This window comes from Manis javanica, chromosome 1 (assembly GCF_040802235.1).
Source record: "Manis javanica isolate MJ-LG chromosome 1, MJ_LKY, whole genome shotgun sequence".
Classification (NCBI taxonomy): domain Eukaryota; kingdom Metazoa; phylum Chordata; class Mammalia; order Pholidota; family Manidae; genus Manis; species Manis javanica.
In genome coordinates this window covers 185,434,932-185,461,125 of record NC_133156.1, presented here as the reverse complement: position 1 = coordinate 185,461,125, position 26,194 = coordinate 185,434,932, and the positions used below count along the sequence as shown (strand labels likewise).

The 26,194-nt window shown below is 36.9% G+C and overlaps 1 protein-coding gene across 1 annotated transcript; it reads right to left on the bottom strand.

The window, feature by feature from the left end:
* Positions 1–452: 452 nt before the first annotated feature.
* On the bottom strand, positions 453–25,979 carry C1D (C1D nuclear receptor corepressor). The gene is made up of 5 exons (XM_037022194.2): positions 25,884–25,979; positions 5,804–5,950; positions 4,991–5,057; positions 4,636–4,691; positions 453–2,055 (listed from the first exon to the last, which is right to left on the bottom strand). Exons 2-5 carry the CDS (start codon positions 5,939–5,941, stop codon positions 1,891–1,893), a joined length of 426 nt encoding a protein of 141 aa, XP_036878089.1. The 5' UTR covers positions 5,942–5,950; positions 25,884–25,979; the 3' UTR covers positions 453–1,890.
* Between the last annotated feature and the right edge of the window lie 215 nt (positions 25,980–26,194).

The following is a 26,194-nucleotide window of genomic DNA, read 5'->3' as shown; positions in this document are numbered from 1 at the left end:
AACTCTGAAAACTGAACTGAACGAAAAGAGTACTTTTTTCATAACACTTTACAAAATACAATAGAAGCTGGAGTTGTCTTACTGGAACCTAACATAGTACTTAGCAATGTAAATGTCATTAAACATTAGTGACTGAATAAACAAATGAGCAGCCCAATGCACTACTACCGCTCAGCTCCTTGTTATGTGCTAAGTTGTATTTTAAATGACAATTAAAATAAAATATATCCAAACTATTTTTTGTTTCTACTAATAAACACTGAAAGAATTATTCACCTAAGGATCTCCAATTCAACAGAAAAGTTGGACTTTCACAAACCAATAATTTGGCTAATGATTTTCTGCAACTGTATGACATTTTTCATTTAACTTTTCCTTATGAAATTAGAAAATATACAGAAATACAAGTTACAAGTTTCTTTGGAATAAATAACACGAGGCCACACGTACACTACACTTATCTTAATAACATTTATTTCTCCCATGAAGAGGTGACTTTCTTAAAAAAGCTAGAAATTTGAGAGGATAAAGATGAAAAAAGAAGTAAAAATAACTACCCACTTCAAATATTGTCTGACAGCTGAGCCAGAAGAATTTCTGCATCTATCAGTGACTTCTTCATATGTTACAGAATGAGTTCAACATGCTTTACAAAATCCATTACATTTTAAGACCATTTCCAATATCTGTTACCATAAATCAAGAAATCCACTTATTCAAAGTTACTTATGGAAAATTAATCACACAGAAAATTTTAACAACTTCTTTCTCAAAAATTGAAGCACTTTACCATACTTGGCATTCCTACACATACTGGTGTAGATTCAAAGGCTGAAAGCACTAAGGACAATATTATTAAAACTCATGGGCTTAGACATTTAAAAAAAATTAGTATTTAGAATTCTCTCACAAATACTGCAGAAAAATAAAACAGAATATAAACACAATATATCTTCTTTGGATTTCTCCTCTGCTTAATGGCATTATTTAATATAGAATGTTGTTCCTGAACACCTGTATGTACTTGATATAGCCTTAAAAACATGTAACCATATGATTTAAAAAGAGCATGAGAACTGTGAGCACTATGCATCAGGAACAAAAACTCAAGAATTTCTCTACTAATGATTTCTAAAACCTATCTTTCTAATTTCAAAATTTACTCAAATATAAGAATAACCAGGTTAGCTACACAATATTCACAGTTTTTTGACAGGGTATACAGCCATCATGCCAAATTCAGCCATCAATATAGAACCTCATTTCCCATCTAAAGTTAATGAGAATATATTTTACTTTAGATGGGACATAGAAGCAAAGTGCCAAGAATTAAAGTAAAACCTTAACGTCTTCATTTCACACTTCAAATATCAAAAAAAAGCAGTAATTCCCCAAACCATGAAAACATGAAGTAACTATATAGAAAAAAAAACCCAGACATTTCATTCTTTCTTATTATACAGTGAAAACCAGTATATTTATAACTTCAACCTTCAGATAGCATACTTCATAAAGTCATTATTCATTTAAAATAGACAAATGTTTACATGGAACATTTAACTTAAATTTCATAGTTGATTATATAATGGTACTTGAAAGACTGACCTTTATAAGGAAATAAGAGTCTTGTCAAGAGAGATGATAAAATATATAGCATAAAACAATGTTAAAGACCTCATAGTGCACTACAGTAAAAAAAAAAATCAGTAACAATAACTTAATCCTCCTGGGCAGGGGGAGTATTTAGCATTACAAATTTAAAATATAAATTTTATATATGAATTCAATAAAGAATACATTTAAACCTTACATTGTTACATAATCACCTATTGTGTGGAAAACAATAAAAGTGAAGTACTTTTTGAATACATGTACATCAAAACCAAAAGGTTAATTTTTACTTTTTCCTTTATTAGCAACTTTGGACACATTTTTAGGTTTTGGTTCCCAGAGGGCATTTTTTACAAATCTTGAAGCTGCACCTCTGTCCAGCTTGCCAGCCTTTTTCTTGTCTGTTATTTCCTTGACTCTGTTCATGTATATTCTGATTCTTTCCTTAAAGATAAAAAAAAAAAAAGGCAATAGATTTACTAGCTGTTCACCACCAAGTTTTATTATACTACACATCAGTTAAATCCAGCAGATATGTATTTACTACCTATTGAGTGGTGCTAGTAAGTACAAGTGAACAGGATAAATATGTTTCATGCTCTCCCGGAATTCACAGTCTGCAAGGAATACAGACATTAAAAGTCATTTCAGAAGTGTTCTGAGTGTTTCAAAAGAGGAAGAACTAGTCTAGGACATCACTATTAGAGATAAACATTGAATTGTTTATATGTGGTTATACATTTTTTAATTTAGCATTAGCCTAAATGCACATATTCTTATGTATCTGAACTGTATAATCTAAAACAGAGCTCTCACATACTTGCAACATACAAACTAAACTCTCTTGAAATTTTCTAAACAGGGAATAAATGAGGCAGTATTTAGTCTTTTATGTTACCTTCTAGTACGACAATTAAAATGAGAATGAGAATGTAAGATCTTTTATTCAATTTCACAGTTTGACTGATAAGCACATATTTTCTAATGAGATATACAGTTCTAATCAGACTTTACAAGGTGAGAAACGTAATAGGTTGCCATACCACTTTGAATCTCCTGAGGCCATTAATCAGAATAAAGGGCTATTCTGTATTCTGGAGAAATAAAGATAACGAGAGCCATAAAATATCAGAGTAAATGACTGATCATGCTTCAAAGCAAGTTTTCATTAAAATAATCAAAATATAGAGAAAAATGCAGAACCTTAGAATTTTTTAATTGTAAAAGATTAACAACTCTGCTCAAAACTCTATTATGGCTCCGTTTCTCTCAGAATAAAAGCCAAAGTCCTCGTTACACACACCTGGCCCTGCCTGGAATATCTTCCCTCAAATATTCACACAACTAACCCTTCTCTTCCTTCCAATCTTCTCAAATGTTAACCCTGTTAAAAGGCCTGCCTTCCCTTCTTGCAGTAGCAATCCTACCCATGCACTCAATCCCCCTTAACCTGCACTATGTTTTTCCCATAACATATAACTTTCTAACATATTGCATATTTATTGTTTGTTTTATTATGTTAATTGTTTGTCTCCCTCCACTAGATAGTCTGTCATCTGCCCAAATAGGAATACTTATTGGCTTTATTCACAGAGGAATCATCTCACTTGGAAATAATGCCTGGCTACCAGTAGGTAGGTGCCCAAATAGTTGTAAAATGAATAAACTATTTTCAATGCCTTTCCTCATTCATGATATGTATGGTTTCCTCTCATATACTACTCTGTGATCAACCAGTGATGCCTGTCACAGATCAGAAAAGGAAAACAGGTATGCTTTTTATTTGCAAACCCTTGTCCAGAATATGAATATACTCCTCCATAAGGGGGTTCTCTGAAGGAGAAAGACAGATAATTTTGTCCTTTTCCGATGGCAGAATCAAGTATTAAAATACTCCAAATAAGCGTGATAAAGGAAAAAAAAAGGTAATTTTATAAATGTAAAGTCCATATTAGAAAGTGAAACAGATGATACAATGTATACTTCTTCAGAACATATCACTTTTAAAGCTAGTATCACTGGTCAAATCAGGACCTGTGTACGACACTACTTTATATTTTTGCTTTATGTATTTTTCACAATTTCTGTATTTAAAAATAAATTGATTTTTCCCCCAAGAACTTTAAAAGAAGAAATGCCTTAGTCCCCACTTTTAAAAAATGAAGACAGAGATCTGGTTTACTCATCTTTTAAAATATAAATGACCAAGTGCGAAGTTGTAAATAACACATATCAACCACGATAAGACTTGAGAACAATAATAGTGTCAAATGTATTTCACATTATATTTACCTTATATTTTATAAACAAAGAAAAATTTATTAATATTCTTATTCATAAAGCCAAGTCAAGAAGGTAACCATAAGTTTGATTTCTAATTTTTTCTTTCAAATTGGATGATTTGATTTAATTTTCAAAGTCAGCAAAAACTCCAAGATACCAGACCTTATACACTGTACTTATACATCTAAATGGAATACAAAGACAAACCCAGAAGATTTATTACAGGTTGTAAATATGTCACTAATGCAGAATTACTGGACAGTACACATACAACTGGTGCCAAAAAAGCTTTTAGCTTTGTTACTGAACTGGATTCTTTACTGCTGAGAAAATGAATTAATGGAAGAATTGAAAAGGTGGAGGAGAAACTTTCCCGTCTTTGCTAGTAAATCAACTAGAATATACTTTCAAGAATTGTATAAGAGTTTTTTAAAAAGGCAGTTGTAGAGATGAACAGGATTTCAAGAATTTATAGATAAAATAATATGAAAGTTATAAATAATTACTAGAATCGTAACATTTTCCCATCCAGAGATTTATATAATATACAGAACACCAATTCTCTGACAAAGGTAAGAAAAAGAAAAACCTAAAGACAGATGAAATCTAGCTCACTTTCATAATTTCAAATCTAAATAATTTTGTTCTCCAAAATTAGTGTGATAAAAGTACTATGACTAACTTCAGGACTACCACAATAAACAGCCACATAAAATAAAAAGGAACTCAGTGCAATCTTACCAATTCCTGCTTTACTGGATGTTCCTTAGGATTAACTCCCTGAGTTGCCAAATAAACTATAAGAGAAAGAATTAATGGAATAAAATGTGAATATATTCATTGAAGAAACTCTGGTTACTCACAAAAAAGAAATGTCACACAAATGATTAAATATTAAATTATTCAACTTCTTTGTAATGTTAAATTATGTTTGCCTCGTAGGCATCTGGTATACTGATTTAAAAGAAATAAATATCTAACTACTAAAATTGTTATAAAGTGTAATTGTATATAAATTGCTAGCATTTAAAAAATAAATCACCTTTGACACAATAAATAATTTGCTTTCTAATTAACTTCAAGGTAATATACATACCCCAAAACATTGAATTTAATGTGTAAGCAGAAACTAAATCCACTTTTGCTTGTTCAAGTGGGTCCAACTATAAAAAAAAAAAAAGAAAGAAAAAACACACAGACTTTGAGCACCATTACATAATATTATAAACTTTCACCAAACACAATGTATCAAAGAAATTTCCTTTTCTTTTTCACTTCCTATAATTCAATAACCAAACGATCTGGAAATGATGTGTAGTATGAAGATGTTTTGTTAACCAGTGATTTTTGCCCACAGATTTTCACTTCAGGGTACCATCTTCAGTTAGACAAGGAATGTGTATAATCCAAGAAAAATTCTTTTGGATTATTTTGATTTCAGTAGTTATGATCTGGGCTGTGTATGTCAAAAGTAATTTGTCAACATAAACATTGTACATGAGGCATTTATGTATAAAGAAGCAGGCTAAAATGCTTAGGCAATACCAAAGACAAAAGAAACATAATGAGATTTGTTTAAGACTGTCAAAGTCAATTTACTCTTTTTGTCCTACAGGGTTTCCAGAAACCCTGATAACATCACTGAAATGCATAAAAGGTCAAAGATAAAGTCTGTCAAAGAATGTGCTCCTTTTTTTCAAAACCAAGTCAAAATAAAATTATAATTAGGAAATATTTACTGAGGTTGGATTTCTGTTTTGTTTTTTTCCCTCAAGATATCCAAATACTTATAAAATTGAAATAGAGGAAAGGAGCATATTATCATTAATCTATATCTTCTTCTATATGTTTCAGAACATTGCACTCTGTTTTATGAATTACATTTTCAGAAATTACATTTTTAAAATACCTTCTGCAACAACTCATTTCTAGAAACAGACATCATAGTCTTCAGCATCTCATCCACGGCACCAATGGAATTCTCAAATGTTGATAAATACTCATGAATTTCTACCGGATAATCTTCATTAATTTCTTCTTCTGCCATTATGACCAACTGGAAAAATATTAAACTCATTACTCTTTAGGTTACCAAAAAAAAAAATCAATAGTCATACCACATATTTCAACATTAACTAAAGAAGTTCAAACCTGAAGATAATTAAACAAATCTCCTTAGAATATAATCCTATAGCAATTACATTCAAATTTCCTTTCTTTTTGAGTTGCTTGGGGTGGTGTGAGGGGAGGAGTCCCATCCACGTCCTCTAAGGCAACACATACCAAATCCTCAATGCTTTTCAAGAACTAAAGACATGACTACAAAACATGGAATATCAATAATAAAAATCTTTCATTTAAAAGACTTTGTTGAAGTTAAGACCAAGCAAAGCAATGAAAGTATGGTTAATGCTTGTCAAAAAAAAATGATGAGCAAATTTCTTTTTTGGAAAAACATATATTTTAACATGTCTAAATTTTGTCACCTTAGATAAACCACTGACTGTCTCTGGGCCTCCTAAATGTCGTGATCTAGCAGCATAGTATATTAAATTAAAAAATTAGAAATCCTAGTCTGAAATATGTTATTTATCATAAAAATCATTTTTCAAGCCTATATTTATGTATATTTCTTAAGCATCTTTAAAATATTAATAAGAAATTCAAAGAGGCCATAAATCACATAAAGTCTATAAGCATAAAAGAAGAAACTTGGGAGAAATAAACTATATGGTTTCCATCTAGGCTAGAACATACCTTGACAGCTCATTCTTTTAAAATTCACATTTATGTCATAATATTTAATATCTATGTGAAAAAAGCAAAATGTACATCAATTTATTAAATATGGTATCTAAGACCAGATCACAGAAGTAATTCCAAGCCATACATACCACCTTTAGGTTTAAAACAATTTTTTTTATTAGCTGAAAATATCTCTTTCGTTACACAGTAAAGTAAAACAGCAAGATGTATGAAACAGCAAAGAGCATAGCAGAACTGAAGTAAAGAGAGATCCGGGCTTTGTGTCTTGCTTGAGCACTGACTATGTCACCTTTCATAAATCACTGAATGCCTCTGGGCCTCAAATACCTCAACCATAAAAAAAGGAAGTTGGTTTAATGATCTAATGTTACAACTATATAATTTAAGTTTAAAACGTAGTATTTGAATATTTAGTCACAATATATCAACATTTCTACTCAACTACTATATTCCACTTAGACATCTGGTTTCATTTAAGAAGAAAGTGAAGTCCATCTGACTATCACTACATGTGTTATGTTACTATTCCACTACTGTGCAACTACCAGAGAGAGGACTCTGACAAGGAAAACCACACAGGACAGAACTGTGACTTCCCACTTCAAAAGGCTAACTGAAGATACATATTTGTCTCTCCTTCCTCCCTAAATCTCTCCAAAATGGTAGAAGAAATATAAAAGTAAGTACATAGTAATGCTGGAAGCCAATAAGGGTACATACCCATCAGCAGACCTCAACAGTAGAAGTATTTGTAAGCTAAAAAGCAAATGGGGTCAGCCAGATAGGAAACAGAGCCAAGGAGCCTGCAATCCCTTATGAATAAAAGGGGAGAATCTAGGAATAACTCCAAGATGAAGGGCGGTAAGACATGGACCATGAGGACTGAAAACAGCTAAACCAGTTTCCAGAGCTGTGAAAGGGTGGCTCCAACATCTGCTGCCCAGATAAAGGTGTAAATACAAAGGATATACTGCCAATATAGAGAAGACAGTATTTCTTCCCTTTATGGATAATTTTAAACCAGTAAACTTGAAAATCTGGAAGAATGAGGTGTTCGGGGAAAAAATTAATTACCAAAATTAATGTAAAAAGAAGTACATAAACCAAATAGATCATTAAGCACAGGGAAAAAATTTAAAAGTCAAAGGTCTACCCTCCAAAAAGGATCCAAGCTCAGAAGATATTATAGATAATTTCTTCCAAACCTTCAAGAAACAGTTAATTCTTAACGGTATTTAACTGTTTAAGAACATAGAAAAAGACAGGAAACTTAGATACCTATTTCCTAACATACACAAAAATAAACTCCAAATGAACTAAAACTAAAAAGATACACATATAAATGTATTAAAAGATTATATAAAGTATTTATATAATCCAAATGAAAACCAAATGCTATAAAAGGAAATGGATGACAGACTTTACAGAAAAACTGAAAAAACATCTACATGGCAAAACTATACCATAAGCAGAGTTAGAAGGCAAGAAACAGCCTGGGAGAAAATATTTGCTAAAACCTAACAAAGCATTAGTTAGATTATATAGAGTTTCTACAAAGCATAAAACCCATCAGATTGGCAATAATTTTAAAGACTAGCAAAGTTCAATGTTATCAAGAGTATACACTAAAAATGGAATATGAATTGGTAGTTTTTTCAAATGCACATACCCTTTGACTCAGGAAATCCTCTTAAGAATCTGGCCTCCAGAAATCCCTGTGTACATGCATATGAAAGAAAATGGATTCCTCAAATCTCTGAATTTCCTCCAATTTCTCTTGCATCAATTTTTCGCTCTGCAAGCTCATTACCTATAAGCTTTAAATATTTATTTCTCTATCTTGGACAAGAAACAAAAGAAACATCTTGACTTCACATTCCTCTCTAACTAAAGCCCATTTTCTATCTCCCTTTTAGAACAAATTCCTCAAAAGAGTTGCTTACACTACCAGTCCCAATTCTTCTCCTTCCATTCTTTCTTGAATCTACTTCAATTAGGCCCCTACTTCTCATTCAAAATTGCTTTTGTCAAAGACACCCAAACAGCCACAATGTTAAATTAAATGGTTAATTCTCAGCTGTCATCATTTGACCCTGCTGGCTCCCTTCGTTTGGTTCTCAGGACATCATATTTTGTTGGTTTCCCCCCTGGCTCACAGGCTGCTTTTTTGATCTCCATTGCTGCATCTTTCTCACTTCCTCAGACTCTTAACCATGAAGGGCCCAGGACTATCCTTGATTCTCTGTTCTTCTCTAATTTACTCCCTAGGTAAGCTCAGGGCTTAAACTGTATTAATAAACTGATGACTCCCAGGTTCATATCTCTGGCCCTGAGCTCTCAACTGAACTCCACATTTACATCGCCAAATGCCTACTTACTCATTACCTCTAGTTGGATGTTAATAGACTCTCAAAAGTAATGTGCCCAAAGCCAAATTCCTAGTCTTGCCTACCATAGTCTTCCCATCTCATTTCATGGCAAGTCCACCTTTCCAATTGCTCAGATCTAAAATTACACAGTGGTCCTTGACTCCTCTCTCACCCTACCTTTAAAATATATCCATAATCTAACCACATCCTAATACCTCTACTGCCACAACTCTGGTCCAAGCTAGTCCAAACCATCATTGTGTCTTCCCTGGATTGTTGCAATAGCCTCTCTAAATGGCCTGCTTGTTTCCTTCCAATAGTTCATTATAAAAAAGCAGAAGAATAGTCACTCCAAATATAAACCAGATTATATCACACTGATGCTTGAAAACTTCCAAAGATTTGCCAGCTCACTCAGTAAAAGGCAAAGTCCTTAAAGTGGCCCAAAAAGCCCTGACTCTGGTGCCTTCTCTGCAACCTCATCTTCTCCCACTCTATCCCTTGCTCATTCTGCGCTAACCACCATGGCCTCATGCTTTTCCCTTCCACATCAAGCATGCCCCTACCTCAGGGCTTGTATTTCTTGTACCTCTTCTCCCCTTCCTAGAATGCTTGTGCCTCACCAGTTCAGAGCTCATTACTTCTCCTTTGCCAGATCTCAACTCACATGTCACCTATTGGTAAACTTTTCCCGACTATCCTATTTTAAACTGCACACAACTCCTATCACACCCAGCACTCCCCTTCTTCTCTACCTTACAGTCTGCAATAGCATCTGACACATTTACTTTATATGTTTACTGTCTGTCCACCTTCAAAATTAAGATAACTACATGAGAGCAGGAATTTTTGTATTTTGTTCACTAGTACTTCCTAGAAGTCAATAAACATTTCTTGAATGAACCTGTAACTAAATACTGGAAATACTAATCTAAATATTTATCAATAGGGAAACAGTGAAATGAATTACAGCACATCCAACCAAGGGAATATTAAAAATAAATAAGTAAATATTTATGTAGTGACACACATGAGAAGTGGTTTAAAAAAGTCATAGAACATTGTATATAATATATAATGTGTTTAACATATGCCATTTGATTTTTTTAAAACCTGTATATATAGGTATGTAGAAAAAGGTGTATGTCTCTGGAAAGAGACATACACAAAACAGACATTCTCCATGAGTACAGGCAGGGACTAGGGAATAGGATCAAAGCAAACTCATTTTCTAAACTTTTCATTCTTTTTTGTTTGAATGTTATTTCAAAAAGCATGAACTATATTAAAATAGTAATTAAAATACACAATCATTCAATTTAAATAAGGGCATATTTTAATAGAGTAATTTGGCTTTTAACAAATACTGCAAGTAAAAAAAAAAACCACCAAAAAGGACTTTACTTAAATATGAATTTTTTTCAGTCAAATTTTTCTATCAGAAAATATTTTCCCTCTCCAGAATCCTGATGGGGACTTTTCCTGCAATTACTCCCTGTCCCTAAGCCCCAATAAACAAGCAGTTATTTATTGTTAAAAGGAGTTAGGGTGAATACTGAAAACAAGAGAGTAAGAATAATTAACCTTCATTAAACCTGAACTGAACCACTGTCTTTTTCCTAACTAAAAATAAAAAACAGCAAGGCAGAATAAAAAATAAAGGTTCTTCTATTATCATAAATTCCTTCCAAATCAAATGAGTTCTTCAAATATTATATATAGACAGTTCCTGAGGACTTGAGTTAGCATAAAGAATTTTGGCTTTTACTGACCACAGAAAAAGTTGCAAGGAGGGAGCTACAGAAACTTCCCTGTTCCTTTGCTACTCAGATTCCAGAATGAAGCAGTTGAATGCATTGTATTAGCAGCAAGAGCAAAGAACAAACATTTGAACACCACTGCCTATGAGCAGTACTATTCTAAGTACTATTCTAAGTACTATTCTAAGTACTCCATGTGCATTAACTCATTTACTTCTTGCAGACAAGAAATTGAGCCCCAATGAAGCTCAATAATCTGCCCAAGGTCGTACATGGTAAGAGATCCAAGTACGAGAAAGGAGAACTCACATACCTCTGCTCCTCCTCCCCTTCCAAGTTCTGTAGGTGTTCCTTATCCCTCCACCCACTCCTAAAGCTCCGGCTGCATAGGTAAGAAGTGGAAGAGGGCATGAGAAAATCTCCCTTCATCCCTCAGAGTAAGGTTCGGCTGACACTAAGGGGCGGGGGACACCCTGCCCAGCAATCCTTACAGGCTCTATTGCCACACCTTCCCTCCTCTCAGCTGCTTATTAAAAACTACGGTACCCACCAGGGAAAAGGACGGGTGCGCAGCATCCCCAGCAGAACTCAAGGCATCATCACCTCCTCCCCTCAAAGCTCTACTTCAGAGAGGTCATCAGCACCAGGATCCTGGGAGCCACTCCAGATGACTGCTCACCCCTTCCTCGGGCCCCAAATCCAATCAGTCCTGTCAATAAGGCTTCCTTAATCTCCTCATGCCACAGCTTTCCACCACTCTCACTGACTGGATCATTTCAAGAGCCTTTGAGTAGTCACCCTATTATCAATTTTTCTCCACTCTCAATTTTAAGATGTTACAAAATATGATTTTTCTGTAAAGATAATCTGGTCATGGTATGCACTGCTTAAAATCCTGCAATAGTTTCCCACCATCTTGAAGACAAGTTCCAAACCCTTAGCATGGATGTCAGACCCATCATGATATGTCCCTTGCTTGCCTGACTAACCTCATCTTTCATTGCTCACTCCCCTCTTCTAGTCCCGTAACTGAAACCATAACGGCAGTTTTCCAAATGCGCCATGCTAATTCACTCTGACCTTTCACCTGTGTGGTTCTCTGTACATGAACTGTGTACATGCCCTTCCCACTTCATTTTGTTCAAAGCCTGCTTAATCTTTGGAGGTAAAATTAGGTTTTGCTTCAGCCAATGAAGGCTTCTCTGAATGTCACCCTCCCATTCTCTCCAGATAAACACAACTACAAACTGTCACATCCCTTAAAAAACTATCTGGGAACGTCTGTTGATTTACCTGACTTCCCTTGGACTACAAGCTCCTGGAGGGGCTGTGTCAGACTGATGTTGTATCCCCACTGGCTGACATACAGAATGACCACATGATTTAACCTTCCCAAGACAGTACCAGTTGACACCTGTTGTTTCAGTGTGCCATCTTCTCAGTTCCCCAGTTCTCTTTCAGAAGTCCCAGCTTGAACAATAAATTATGTGGTTGCCCACAACAAAGTAGCTTCTCTGACCCCTACCACCACTCCTCACTCCATTGTTAGAGAACAGGACTCAGGAGTTCCTCCTGGCACCAGCCAGCATTGAACCAGTATGAGATATGTATGAAGAAATTTATTGTAAAAAACTGGTTTATGCAATTGTAGGGACTGGCTAAGTAATTCCCAAATCTGCAGGGCAGGCTGTCAAGGAAGGGCATGCTGGAACTCTCGGCCACAAGCTGAAACTGCTGTCCACTGGCAGAATTTCATTGTCAGAGAAGCCTCAGCTCTGCTTCAAATGCCTTTCAACTGACTGAATCAAGCCCACCCAGATTACCCAGAAAAACTCCCTAATTAAAAGCCGACTGATTGTGGATTTTACTCACATCTACAGATCCCTTTACAGTAACACCTAGGTTAGTGTTGAACTGAACATCTGGGGGCTGAAGCCTAGCCAGGCTGACAAGAGACCATCACACTTGTTTAAACCTCTAGAACTACAGCAAAGAAATATGTATTCCTGGCATCACAAGTTGTTCTGACAGTGTTTTCCCACAATAGCCTTGTTATTCTTGACTGTCAGGTTCCCAAATAATAAAACAGACTTCAAATTCCAGCTAACAAGTGTGGAAGAAATGACAACTTTTTTAAAAATCCCCATTTACAACCCCTAATGAAACTATAGATTCACTGACAGATAAAAGGATGACAGGGAAGTTTATAACCTAAGTGATATTGTCACTACTTGAACCCATGGATCAATCTTCACATCACTGAAGTAGGGCACAAACACATTATGAACCTTCTGAGATGAAGCAATGTGATGTACACAACACTGCAGCATTTCCAAATCCCTCAAAAGAGCTGAATCTGAATATAACTGAGTCTGTAGAGCTAACTTCCATTTTACAGGAAATACGGAGGATGGAGAAACAAGTTAACATGAGAACACAAACAGACAAATCTGGAATGAGAGATACACTATCGGACAATGGACCTGATTTCTGTAACAAGTAAATGGATATGAAAAACTAAGATAAGGGAGGGGAAGTAGAGGAAGAAGAGAAAGGAGATTTAGGAGATCTAGCAACTAAATGGAATGTGTAGACCTTGCTTCAATCTTGATTCAAATAAACCAAGTGTAAAAAGATACTTTTAAGAGACAGAAATCTGAACATGGATACAGTATTAGATGACAGTAAGAAATTACTGAGTTTTGCTAAAGAATTCAGCTAGAAAAATGGCTTTACAGTTATATAAGAAAATATCCCTACTATTTCAGGATGCATACTAAAGTACATTAAGGCTAAAATTACAGAATATCTTGAATTTGCATTTTAAAAAGAAAAAACTGACCTTCATGAATTAATTAACTGAGAGCAAAGATAAGAACCTGGGTACATTATTTCTACAGTGAAATTAGATAGCTAACTTTCAAAGTGATTTTTAGAATATAACTCAATTCATAAATTGAGGAACACCTAAACAGAAAGTATAGTCTAGAATAACAAGCAGTTCTAATACATCTCATTTCAATTCCAATATAAGTGGGGGTGAGAGAGAGGTAGGTTGCTGGGTGCTTGCCAGGCCTGTGATAGTTGCTGAACAAGGCTCATAAAAACAAGACAGGGCCTTTGGCCTCAAAAGAGGTTTGTTGTTGTGTTACTAACATTCCCAACAAAGGCTGACATTACGGAGTATCTAGTTATTTGAATAATGTCACAAATTTTCTTCTAAAAAACAAATCCTGACCTTATGTCTTTACCTGTCCCTTATCAAAATGTATGCATGCCTAAATAAGTGAACAAACCAATAAACCAAGTCTAAAGGCAAATGAAAAACTAGGGGAAAATATTTGCAACACAAAAACAAATAAAAAGGAGTCCCTTTGATTCAACTTAACAATAACAACAGAAAAAGAATACCTACAACCCAAAAGAAAAACAAAGAAATTCAACAGTTCACATATAAAGGAATACAGCTGACCAATAAGCATAAAGAAAACTACTACACCTTACTCATAATTAACGAAGCAAGTGCCAAAACAAGATGCCACTTTTCATCGGTCAAACAAGCACAACTGTAAAAGATTGATAGTACCTAATATGGGCACAGGGAGGGAAACAGCCTGTCTCTCAATATTAATTGGAGTGTAAGCTGAGCATTTGGGGGATGCACTTTGGCACTATGCTTCAAAATTGTATATGTATAAATTCTTCGACCCAATGATGCCAGGGTTCTTTTTTGTGTAGTCAAAGAATGAACTTAGCAAACACCCAAAGTAGGAGAGCCAGGAAGAGGCTTTTATTGAGAGATACAGTGAAAGGACAGAGCTTCTGGCTCACACCAGGAGGCGACAAGAGAGCCCTGGGGTGGTGCCTTGTCTAGGGGATTTATAGGCAGTTGAGAATTTTTGGGAGCTGATAAAGGGCTTAGGGTGTGGACTTGTTAAAAGTGGTTTTAGGGGGAGGAGCCAAGATGGTGGCATGAGTAGGGCAGTGGAAATCTCCTCCCAAAACCACATATATTTTTGAAAATACAACAAATACAAGTATTCCTAAAAGAGAGAACAGTGGATACAGTACAACAGCCAGGCTACATCTACATCTGCAATGACTCAGCATCTCACAAAGGGGGTAAGATACAAGCTGCGGCCCAGCAGGACCCAAGCGCTCCCCCTACCCCAGCTCCCCAGCAGGAGGAAAGGAGTCGGAGCGGGGAGGGAGTGAAAGCCCAGGACTGTTAAACAACCAGCTCTAGTAATCCGCACCAGGATCACAGACACACAGTGCACGGTGTGCTGGATATTAAAGAAACGGAAAAGCAAAATCTGAGAGGGGGTCCCTGCAACCAGCTCCCCTGAGACAAAAGAAAAGCGAGTGCTTTCTGAAAGTCTTAAAGGGACAGTGACCTCACAGCTGGACAGAAGCATCCCAGCACACTCAGCCCAGCAGCTGGGAATCCCAGGTAACTCCAGGCACCCTAACACCCTGGGTGGCAGCGCAGCTCTGAAGACCTTCATGGCGATAAGCACCTGCCAGTCATTCCCCTGGATGGCGCGGCCCCTGACACAGCAGCCCAGTAGAATGAGAGCGGCCATGCAGGCCAGTGGTGGTGGCGGCAGAGTGACCCAGGAGCGGGTGGGCAAACCGGCAGCAATGGTGGCCAAGAAGCCCAGGAGCGGGCACGTGAGCCGGTGGCAGCCAAGTGGCCTGGGAGCAGCCACACCCTCAGCAACCACCCAGAATCTCCTCCTGGCGCGGAGCTGCCCGGGCCAGACCCAAAGGACGCTGCTGGCACACAGCTGCCCAGCACAGGCAGAGGGGTGCCATTCTCACAGGAGAGCACACCCGGCTTGCCTGCCACTCCCCGCAGTGCTCTGGGACACCATGATGGCAACTCGGCCCACAGCAGCTTAGGGGATTAATCTGGAGGCTGCTCCAGGTGTGCAGGTAACCAACACAGGCAGCGGAGAAGGGCAAGGTGACCAGCAAACAGGAAAGGACTTTGTTCTCCAAGCTGACACACGCGCTACCTGCCTACAGCTACCTCTATCGCCATGAAAAGGCAGAAGAATTTGGTCCAGTCCAGAATTACCCAGACAACCCCCGAGAGAGGGCCTGGGGAGACAGATTTAACCAATCTTTCTGAAATAGAATTCAAAATAAAGGTCATAACCATGCTGATGGACATGCAGAGAAATATGCAAGAGCTAAAGGAGCAAGTACAGAGGGAGAATATAGAAATAAAACAATCTCTGGAAGGACTTAAGAGCAGACTGGATGAGGTGCAAGAGGTCATTAATGGAATAGAAATCAGAGAACAGGAATACAGAGAAGCTGAGGCAGAGAAAGATAAAAGGATCTCCAGGGATTAAAGAATATTAAGAGAACTGTGGGACCAATCCAAATGGAATAATATTCGATCACAGGAATATCAGAAGAAAAAAAGAGAGAAAAAGGGACAGAAAGTATCTCAGAAGAAATAATTGCTGAAAACTTCCCCAAACTGGGGGAGAATATAGTCGATCAGACCATGGAGGTCCACAGAACTCCCAACACAAGGGACCCAAGGAGGACAACACCAAGACATATAATAATTAAAATGGCAAAGATCAAAGACAAGGACAAAGTATTAAAGGCAGCCAGAGAGACAAAAAAGGTCACCTATAAAGGAAAATCCATCAGGCTATCATCAGACTTCTCAACAGAAACCTTACAGGCCAGAAGAGAATGGCATGATATACTTAATGCAATGAAACAGAAGGGCCTTGAACCAAGGATACTGTATCCAGCACAATTACTATTTAAATATGAAGGAGGGATTAAACAATTCCCAGAGAAGCAAAAGTTGAGAGAATTTGCCTCCCACAAACCACCTCTATGGGATATTTTAAAGAGACCGCTCTAGATGGAAGCACTCCTACAGCTAAATAGATGTCACCAGAGAAAATAAAATCACACCAAAGAAAGCAGACCAATCAAATACTAACTAAAGGCAAAAAATAAAATCAACTACTCATGAAAGCAGTCAAAGGAAACAAAAAAGAGTACAAAATAAAACACCTAACATATAAAGAATGGAGAAGGAGGAATAAGAAGGGAGAGAAATAAAGAATCATCAGACTGTGTTTATAATAGCTTAATAAGAGAGTTAAGTTAGACGGCTAGATAGTAAAGAAGCTGCCCTTGAACCTTTGATAACCATGAATCTAAAGCCTGCAATAGCAATAAGTATGTGTCTTTCAATAATCACCCTAAATGTAAATGGACTGAACGCACCAATCAAAAGACACAGAGTAACAGAATAGATAAAATAGCAAGACTCATCTTTATGCAGCTTACAAGAGACTCACCTCAAACCCAAAGACATACACAGACTAACAGTCAAGGAATGGGAAACATATTTCATGCAAACAATAGCGAGAAAAAAAAGCAGGTGTTGCAGTACTCGTATCAGACAAAATAGACTTCAAAACAAAGAAAGTAACAAGAGATAAAGAAGAACATTACATAATGATAAAGGGGTCAGTCCAACAAGAGGATATAAACATTATAAATATATATGCACCTAACACAGGAGCACCAACATATGTGAAACAAATACTAAAAGAATTAAACAAGGAAATAGACTGCAATGCATTCATTCTAGAAGACTTCAACACACCACTCACTCCAAAGGACAGATCCACCAGATAGAAAATAAGTAAGGACACAGAGGCACTGAACAACACACTAGAACAGATGGATTTAACAGACATCTACAGAACTCTACACCCAAAAGCAGCAGGATACACATTCTTCTCAAGTGCACATCGAACATTCTCCAGAATAGACCACATACTAGGCCACAAAAAGAGCCTCAGTAAATTCAAAAAGATTGAAATTCTACCAACCAACTTCTCAGACCACAAACGCAAAAAACTAGAAATAAATTGTACAAAGAAAGCAAAAAGACTTACAAACACATGGAAGCTTAACAACACGCTCCTAAATAGTCAATGGATCAACGACCAAATTAAAATGGAGATGCAGCAATATATGGAAAGAAATGACAACAACAACACAAAGCCCCAACTTCTGTGGGATGCAGCGAAAGCAGTCTTAAGAGGAAAGTATACAGCAATCCAGGCATATTTAAAGAAGGAAGAACAAACCCAAATGAATAATAGTCTAACGTCACAATTATCAAAATTGGAAAAAGAAGAACAAATGAGGCCTAAAGTCAGCAGAAGGAGGGACATAATAAAGATCAGAGAAGAAATAAACAAAACTGAGAAGAATAAAACAATAGAAAAAAATCAATGAAACCAAGAGCTGGTTCTTTGAGAAAATAAACAAAATAGATAAGCCTCTAGCCAGACTTATTAAGAGAAAAAGAGAATCAACACACATCAACAGAATCAGAAAAAAAGAAAACATCACAACAGACCCCACAGAAATATAAAGAATTATTAGAGAGTACTATGAAAACCTATATGCTAAGAATCTGGAAAACCTAGAAGAAATGGACAACTTCCTAGAAAAATACAACCTTCCAAGACTGACCAAGGAAGAAACACAAAATCTAAACAGACCAATTACCAGCAAAGAAATTGAATCAGTAATCAAAAAACTACCCAAGAACAAAACCCCTGGGCCAGATGGATTCACCACTGACTTTTATCAGACATATAGAGAAGACATAATACCCATTCTCCTTAAAGTTTTTCAAAAAATAGAAGAGGAGGGAATGCTTCTAAACTCATTCTATGAAGCCAGCATCACTCTAATACCAAAATCAGGCAAAGACCCCAATAAAAAAGAAAATTACAGACCAATATCCCTGATGAATGCAAAGATACTCAACAAAATATTAGCAAAGTGAATTCAAAAATACATCAAGAGGATCATACACCATGATCAAGTAGGATTCATCTCAGGGATGCAAGGATGGTACAACATTCTAAAATCTATCAACATCATCCACCACTAAACAAAAAGGACAGAAACCACATGATCATTTCCATAGATGCTGAAAAAGCATTCGACAAAATTCAACGTCCATTCATGATGAAACTCTCAACAAAATGGGTATACAGGGCAAGTACCTCAACATAATAAAGGCCATATATGACAAACCCACAGCCAACATCATACTTAACAGCAAGAAGCTGAAAGCCTTTCCTCTAAAATCGGGAACAAGACAGGGATACCCACTCTGTCCACTGTTATTCAACATAATACTGGAGGTTCTAGCTATGGCAATCAGGCAAAACAAAGAAATACAAGGCATCCAGATTGGTAAAGAAGTCAAACTGTCACTATTTGCAGACAACATGATATTGTACATAAAAGCCCTAAAGACTCCATTCCAAAATTACTAGAACTAATATCTGAATTCAGCAAAGTTGCAGGATACAAAATTAATATACAGAAATCTGTTGCTTTCCTACACACTAATGATGAACTAACAGAAACAGAAATCAGGAAAATAATTCCATTCACAATTGCATCAGAAAGAATAAAATACCTAGGGATAAACCTAACCAAAGAGGTGAAAGACCTATACCCTGAAAACTACAAGACACTCTTAAGAGAAATTAAAGAGGACACTAACAAATGGAAACTCATTCCATGCTCTTGGCTAGAAAGAATTAATACTGTCAAAATGGCCATCCTGCCTAAAGCAATCTACAGATTCAGTGCAATTCCTATCAAAATACCAACAACATTCTTCAATGAACTGGAACAAATAGTTTTAAAATTCATATGGAACCACAAAAGACCCTGAATAGCCAAAGCAATCCTGAGAAGGAAAAATAAAGCAGGGGGCATCTCACTTCCCAACTTCAAGATCTACTACAAAGCCACAGTAATCAAGACAATTTGGTACTGTCACAAGAAAAGACCCACAGACCAGTAGAACGGAATAGAGAGTCCAGATATTAACCCAAACATATATGGTCAATTAATATATGATAAAGGAGCCATGGACATACAATGGGGAAATGACAGCGTCTTCAACAGCTGGTGTTGGCAAAACTGGACAGCTAGATGTAAAGAATGAAACTGGATCATTGTCTAACCCCAAACACAAAAGTAAATTCGAAATGGATCACAGACCTGAATATAAGTCATGAAACCATAAAACTCTTAGAAAAAAACAGGCAAAAATCTCTTGGACATAGACATAAGCGACTTCTTCATGAACATATCTCCCTGGGCAAGGGAAACAAAAGTAAAAATGAACAAGTGGGACTATATCAAGCTGAAAAGCTTCTGTACAGCAAAGGACACCACCAATAGAACAAAAGCTTCCTACAGTATGGGAGAATATATTCATAAATGACAGATCTGATAAAGGGTTGACATCCAAAATATATAAAGAGTTCATGCACCTCAGCAAACAAAAAGCAAATAATCCAATTAAAATATGGGCAGAGGAGCTGAACAGTTCTCCAAAGAAGATATTCTGATGGCCAGCAGACACATGAAAAGATGCTCCACATCGCTAGTCATTAGAGAAATGCAAATTAAAATGACAATGTGATATCACCTCACACCAGTAAGGATGGCCACCATCCAAAAGACAAACAACAACAAATGTTGACGAGGTTGTGGAGAAAGGGGAACCCTCCTGCACTGCTGGTGGGAATATAAACTAGTTCAACCATTGTGGAAAGCAGTATGGAAGTTCCTCAAAAAACTCAAAATAGAAATACCATTTGACCCAGGAATCCCACTTCTAGGAATTTACCCTAAGAATTCAGCAGCTCAGTTTGAAAAAGACATATGCATCCTTATGTTTATCACAGCACTATTTACAATAGCCAAGAAATGGAAGCAACCTAAGTGTCCATCAGTAGATGAACAGGTAAAGAAGATGTGGTACATATACACAATGGAATATTATTCAGCCATAAGAAGAAAACAAATCCTACCATTTGCAACAACATGGATGGAGCTAGAGGCTTATGAAATAAGCCAGGTGGAAAAAGACAAATACCAAATGATTTCACTCATATGTGGAGTATAAGAAAAAAGAAAAAACTGAAGGAACAAAACAGAAGCAGAATCACAGAACCCAAGAATGGACTAACAGTTACCAAAGGGGAATGGAATGAGGAGGATAGGTGGGAAGGGAGGGATTGTGGGGGGGGAGAAAGGGAGCATTACAATTCACATGTATAATAATGTGGGGGGGCATGGGGAGGGCTGTGCAACACAGAGAAGACAAGTAGTGATTCTACAGCATCTTACTACACTGATTACAGTGACTGTAATGGGGTTTGTGGGGGGGGACTTGGTGATGGAGGGAGTCTAGTAAACATAATGTTCCTCATGTAATTGTAGATCGTTACCAAAATATTAAAAAAAAGAGGGAAACAATTATCCAAACATGAAACTGTCTCCTAAGTAAAAGAATTTTCAAATTAAAAAAAAAAGTGGTTTTAGGATGTTTGTCTTTGATGAGACATTAAGTCCCTTCAGCATGCTAAAGTGAATCTTACACATGATCATAAACAATTAGCATAATAAAAACATGGGCTACTTTCCTTTATCTGGGGAGTATCAACTGATCTCACTGAAGAATGACTCTAGAGCTTAATGTTTAATACAGAGTTTTGGTAGATTTCCTTGCATGTAGTTACATTGCTCTGACTGTAAATATCCTGCCTTGCTTTTTCCGGAGGCCCTCACTCTACTCTGACTACACCCGTGGTCCCTGTCTCACCAGCAGTTTTGCTTCTCAAAATGTACGTTTTCATACAAGATGTTTAAGAACATCCACTCTGCAACCCTCTTTAAAGCACTCAAACTTTAAAGCAGGGAAGGACCTACATGCCCAGTAACAAGGACTGGTTAAATAAATTATTTTATACTAATTAAATAAAAGACTCTGCAGCAGTGAAGAAGTATGAAGTAGAGCTTAGATTCCTGAGTTATTAATAAATGAACAAAAATCAAAGCACAATATATAAAATACATTCTATTTATTTTTAAGAAAAAACATGTCTGAGTGTGGAGGCATACTTGTATATGCACGTAAATTTCTTAAAGGATATAAAAGAAGCTGTTAACTATGGCAACCTATGGAAAACCAAAAAGCAGGAAGATCAGGGAATACATTTTATGATATACTCTCAGAACTATGATTTTCAAACAGTAATATATGTAATATATTACAATAACATGTAAGTTTATAAATAAGTTTTTGGTTATCTGAAATTTTGAAATTTATGTATTCCTAAATAGGCCAGATTAAATGTCATTTCCCTGGACATAGAAGCTACAATCAAACTTATATTTCTTAGCTCTATTACAAAGAACTGTATGAATGGATTCCTTCCCTACACCTAAATTTTCTAGCTACCTGGAGGCCATTTTCTCCTGATTCCTATGGTACAAAAAGCCCTTCTGGTGTCATATTCCTTCTAAGAAACTCCTAAGAGTTGTGAGCCCTCCCTGCCACCACCATTTTTTGCCTGCTTATCTCAGCTCCCTCAACAAGAATGCTCTTTCAAGAATGCATTCCCTCTTTCCTCAGATTAAGTCATGTCCACTGGTTAAACAGTCTAATAGCACCATGTATTTCTACATATCGTTGTAATTTTATATGTCTGTGATTATCTGGTTAATGTCTATCATCCACAGTAGACTGTGATTCTTTGATTAATGCCCATCACCCATACTAGACTGTAGGGCCAGTCTTTTTCTCACTGTTACATTCCAAGTATCAGGGCAGCATGTCACAGATGCCAAATAAATTTCTATCAAATAAATGAATCCTTAGTGCTTGGCATGCAGTAAATGCTCAGTAAATGTTATTCATTTACATGGCACTGTGGAGTCTGTACTAGGAAAAGAGTAGGAATAACGGAAAGCACTGTCAGGCAACTGAGAAAGGACCCAGCTGAGGTTGGGTAGCATTAATTTGTTTTTTGGGAATTTCTTTAGCAGTGTTCAGTAGGCCTGAAGCAAGAATGGTTATCCAGAATGAGGAACTGGCTACTGACATGCAAAATCATCTTTAAAACCTCTGATTGGGAGGTATGGCCTTGAAGGGAGAAAAGTAAGGTTTCTTCCTGCTTACAATACCCACCTCCCCACAATCCGTCACTATCTTCTGGGTCTAGTGAAACCTATTTGTCCTTTAAAACCGACCTCAAATGCCCTTCTTCTGTAAAGGATTCCATATCTCCCAAACAAAAGTAGTCTTCTTCCTATTTGCTCCCAAGGTTCTCCAGACTTAGTTATCATTTATCTATTAATAATATTTCTTATACCCTGATGAATACAAAGGTGTCAATCCTCATTTTATTTGATCTTTCAGCTGCATTTGACAAAACTGAATTACACTACTTCACCCTGAATTCCACGACACAAGACTCTCAAAACTGTCCTTGTCCCTCACTGGCTATTTATTCTGTTTCCTTTGCTGATCTGTCATTTCCCCAAACCTCTAAAGGCTAAAATGTCTAAGGATCAGGTCTTGTAACTGCTTCTCTCATCTGTTTATATTCACTCCTGGGTGACTGTCTCCAGCCTCTTGAATTTAAATACCATCTGTTCACTGACAACTCCCAAATATTCTTTTCCAGCAATGACCTCCCCACTGAACTCCAGACTTGACAGACTCAAATGCCTGTGCAACACTGAACAAGACTCAGCATCTCCTCTTGTATGACTACCAGACATCTCGAAGTTAACACATAACTGAACTCCTAATCGTCCTGCAAAAGCCTGTTCCTCCCAGTTTTCCACTTCTCAGTTAATAGCGATCCACCCCTCTAGTTGTTCAAGTCCAAAAACCTTAATAACCAACTATCTTATTACTCTTACAACCCACATTCAATCCATAAGCAAATCTGTAGTGTTACCTAGAAAATACATCCAAAATTGAACTGCTACCCGCCACATTCACTTCTTCCCACCCTGTGAAGCTGCCCTCCTCTCACCTGAATTACTACACTCTCCCAGTCTCCAGGCTTTCACCCACCCCACTCTCTAACAGTCTATTTTTAACACAGCAGTCAGAGAGATCTTGTTAAAAACCTAAACCAGATCATGTCACTCCTCTGCTCAGAATTTTCCAATGGTTATTTACCCAGTAGGCTATTCCTTCAAAGCAGAATTCATGTTGCATGACATTTCTATCTCTACATGACTAAAAATGTCTTGCAACATAGGAGGTACTTACTAGCTATTTGTTAACTTACTAAAACCAATGAAAGTACACTGGAACCAAATTTTAGAACTTAATATCAGAACTGAGTTTGAACCAATAGATATCAAGAAGTCACATGGATCAAAAGATACATATTATATTTATATGACAATGTACATTCAGGGGCTATTTCCATCCCTATGCCAAGTAGAGTTACATATAATTATGAATTAAGCCAAAGAACAAATCCAATACATAATTTTTTGGAACTAGAGAGACATCTGTAGATGTTGTATCAGAATTATATTACTGTAATGACTTTTTTGCACTACATTATCTTTAGAAAGTAATAGTGAAATACATACACTAGCTCAATAAATATTGCTGTCTTTCGTAGACAGTCCATGTTACTGTTGCCTGTAAATGTCCTTCAGACTTATAGTAAAATCCCTGAGAAAAGACAGACTTCCTTTTAAACATTTTTTAACATTTTCCTTTTTAACATTTAAAGACGTTAACCTCTAAATACAAATTTATCCCAAAGTCTGATAATAGAAAATGATATAAATTACAAAGATTCTGCTCAAGATTCAGATAAATAATTAAATCAGATTATAATGGATTTACTTCGGTTGTTTAATTCTAATGTTTAATTGGAAGCGTTATGATAGGGAGCAGCAAATTACCTTTCAAAATCATGGAACTTGCTTATTACATTTTCATCTCTAAGTGTTTAACAGTGTATAGGCCTATTGCGCAGGTTAAATGAACGATATAGGTAAAGCTATTAGAATGGTGTCTGCCTCAGCACTCAACATGCATTAGCTAGTAAGATTACTAATTATTTTACTAAAGTGAAAATGATCAAATATCCTAATCCAAGTTGGACTATTTAAAACCATTATTGAAGGGTCAACTGTTGGGAAACAGTAACTGAGATAACACACATAAACATCCATTTGAAAAGTGATATCTAAATGTGAAACATACAACACAAATACTTGAATGCAGCTTTAACATCTTTTGACTGAGAATTTGGTTTCCATTATTTTGAAAAACCATTGTTTACACTGCCACAATTTCATCTTTCAGCAAGACAATGAGTTTTATCATTCCAATCACCAACAATTTTCTGAATTCGGAATGTTTGGATCCAACGTCAGCATGCGGTTAAGTCTACTATCAAACCATCTAAACAGGTTAATAAGTCGGTCACAAACGATTCTCTGACTTTGGAATTTTCGGATCCAACAACATGCGGTCTAGTCTACTATCAGACAATCCAAATAGGTTAATAAGTGGATAGCAAACATCTCATGGGGCAGATACACTTTTATCTCGCCAAAACTGAACTGCAGTCAACAGGAAGACATTCAAGGTATTTCCAAACAGAAGTTTAAATGACACTAAACTTTCCTGGGCCATAAAGAAAAACTTTGAGATTACCCGTGGCAGATTTCACTTAAAGGTCGAAATCTGCCTACCATCTCAGGTGGGCTAAAACTGCAGCGGCAGGCAGCTCGTGATTATATGAGAAAGATTGTATGTGAATGATAAACGTGGATGACATGGAAAAGTTACTCCCCTACACCTTACGCTTTGGCCTTCCTCCCTAATGAAGGTCTGATCACAGCTGAAAGTTAATTGTGAAGTCGCGTTTTTAATTTCTCCCCCTTCCAACATTTGAGAGACAGGGCTAAGTAGCGAAGAAAGCCAAAAACCGGACCGAGAGACGTGAGGTGCCGAGGTAAGCCAAAGCCGGCCTGCAACCACAGGGCCAGAGGGGTGGGGGTCCCGCGGCAACGCGGCCCCGAGGCTTGGGCATCGCGTTCGCAGAAGACTACGCAGCCCGACCCGCTCTTCACAGCCACCTGAGGGATGGAAGGGGAGCCCGAGGACAGAGGAAACGGACTTAGGTAGAAGCAAGAGAAAAACTCAAAACCCAGGTTTAAGTAATACCTCGCTGGTCTTCCCCTCCTGTCTCCGGACAGAATTCGGACCGCGGTGACGTTAACGAGGCGCCGACTTTGCCCTCAGAGCGAGCGGCGCTTTCTGATGACCTCACTCTGATCGCCCCGCCCCTTCCCTCCTTCCTTCAGCCTCTCAAAAGCACTGTCCTAATGTGCTTTCCGGACACCATGTGGAAGGAGTTTGGGGCTAGATGCTGAGCAACTTTTCCAGATTTGTATTCAGCAAACAACCACCCAAAGTACAAGTTGAGTGTATTTAACCAGAAAAAAAATGTTAGTTACCAAAGCTTTGTTCAGGTT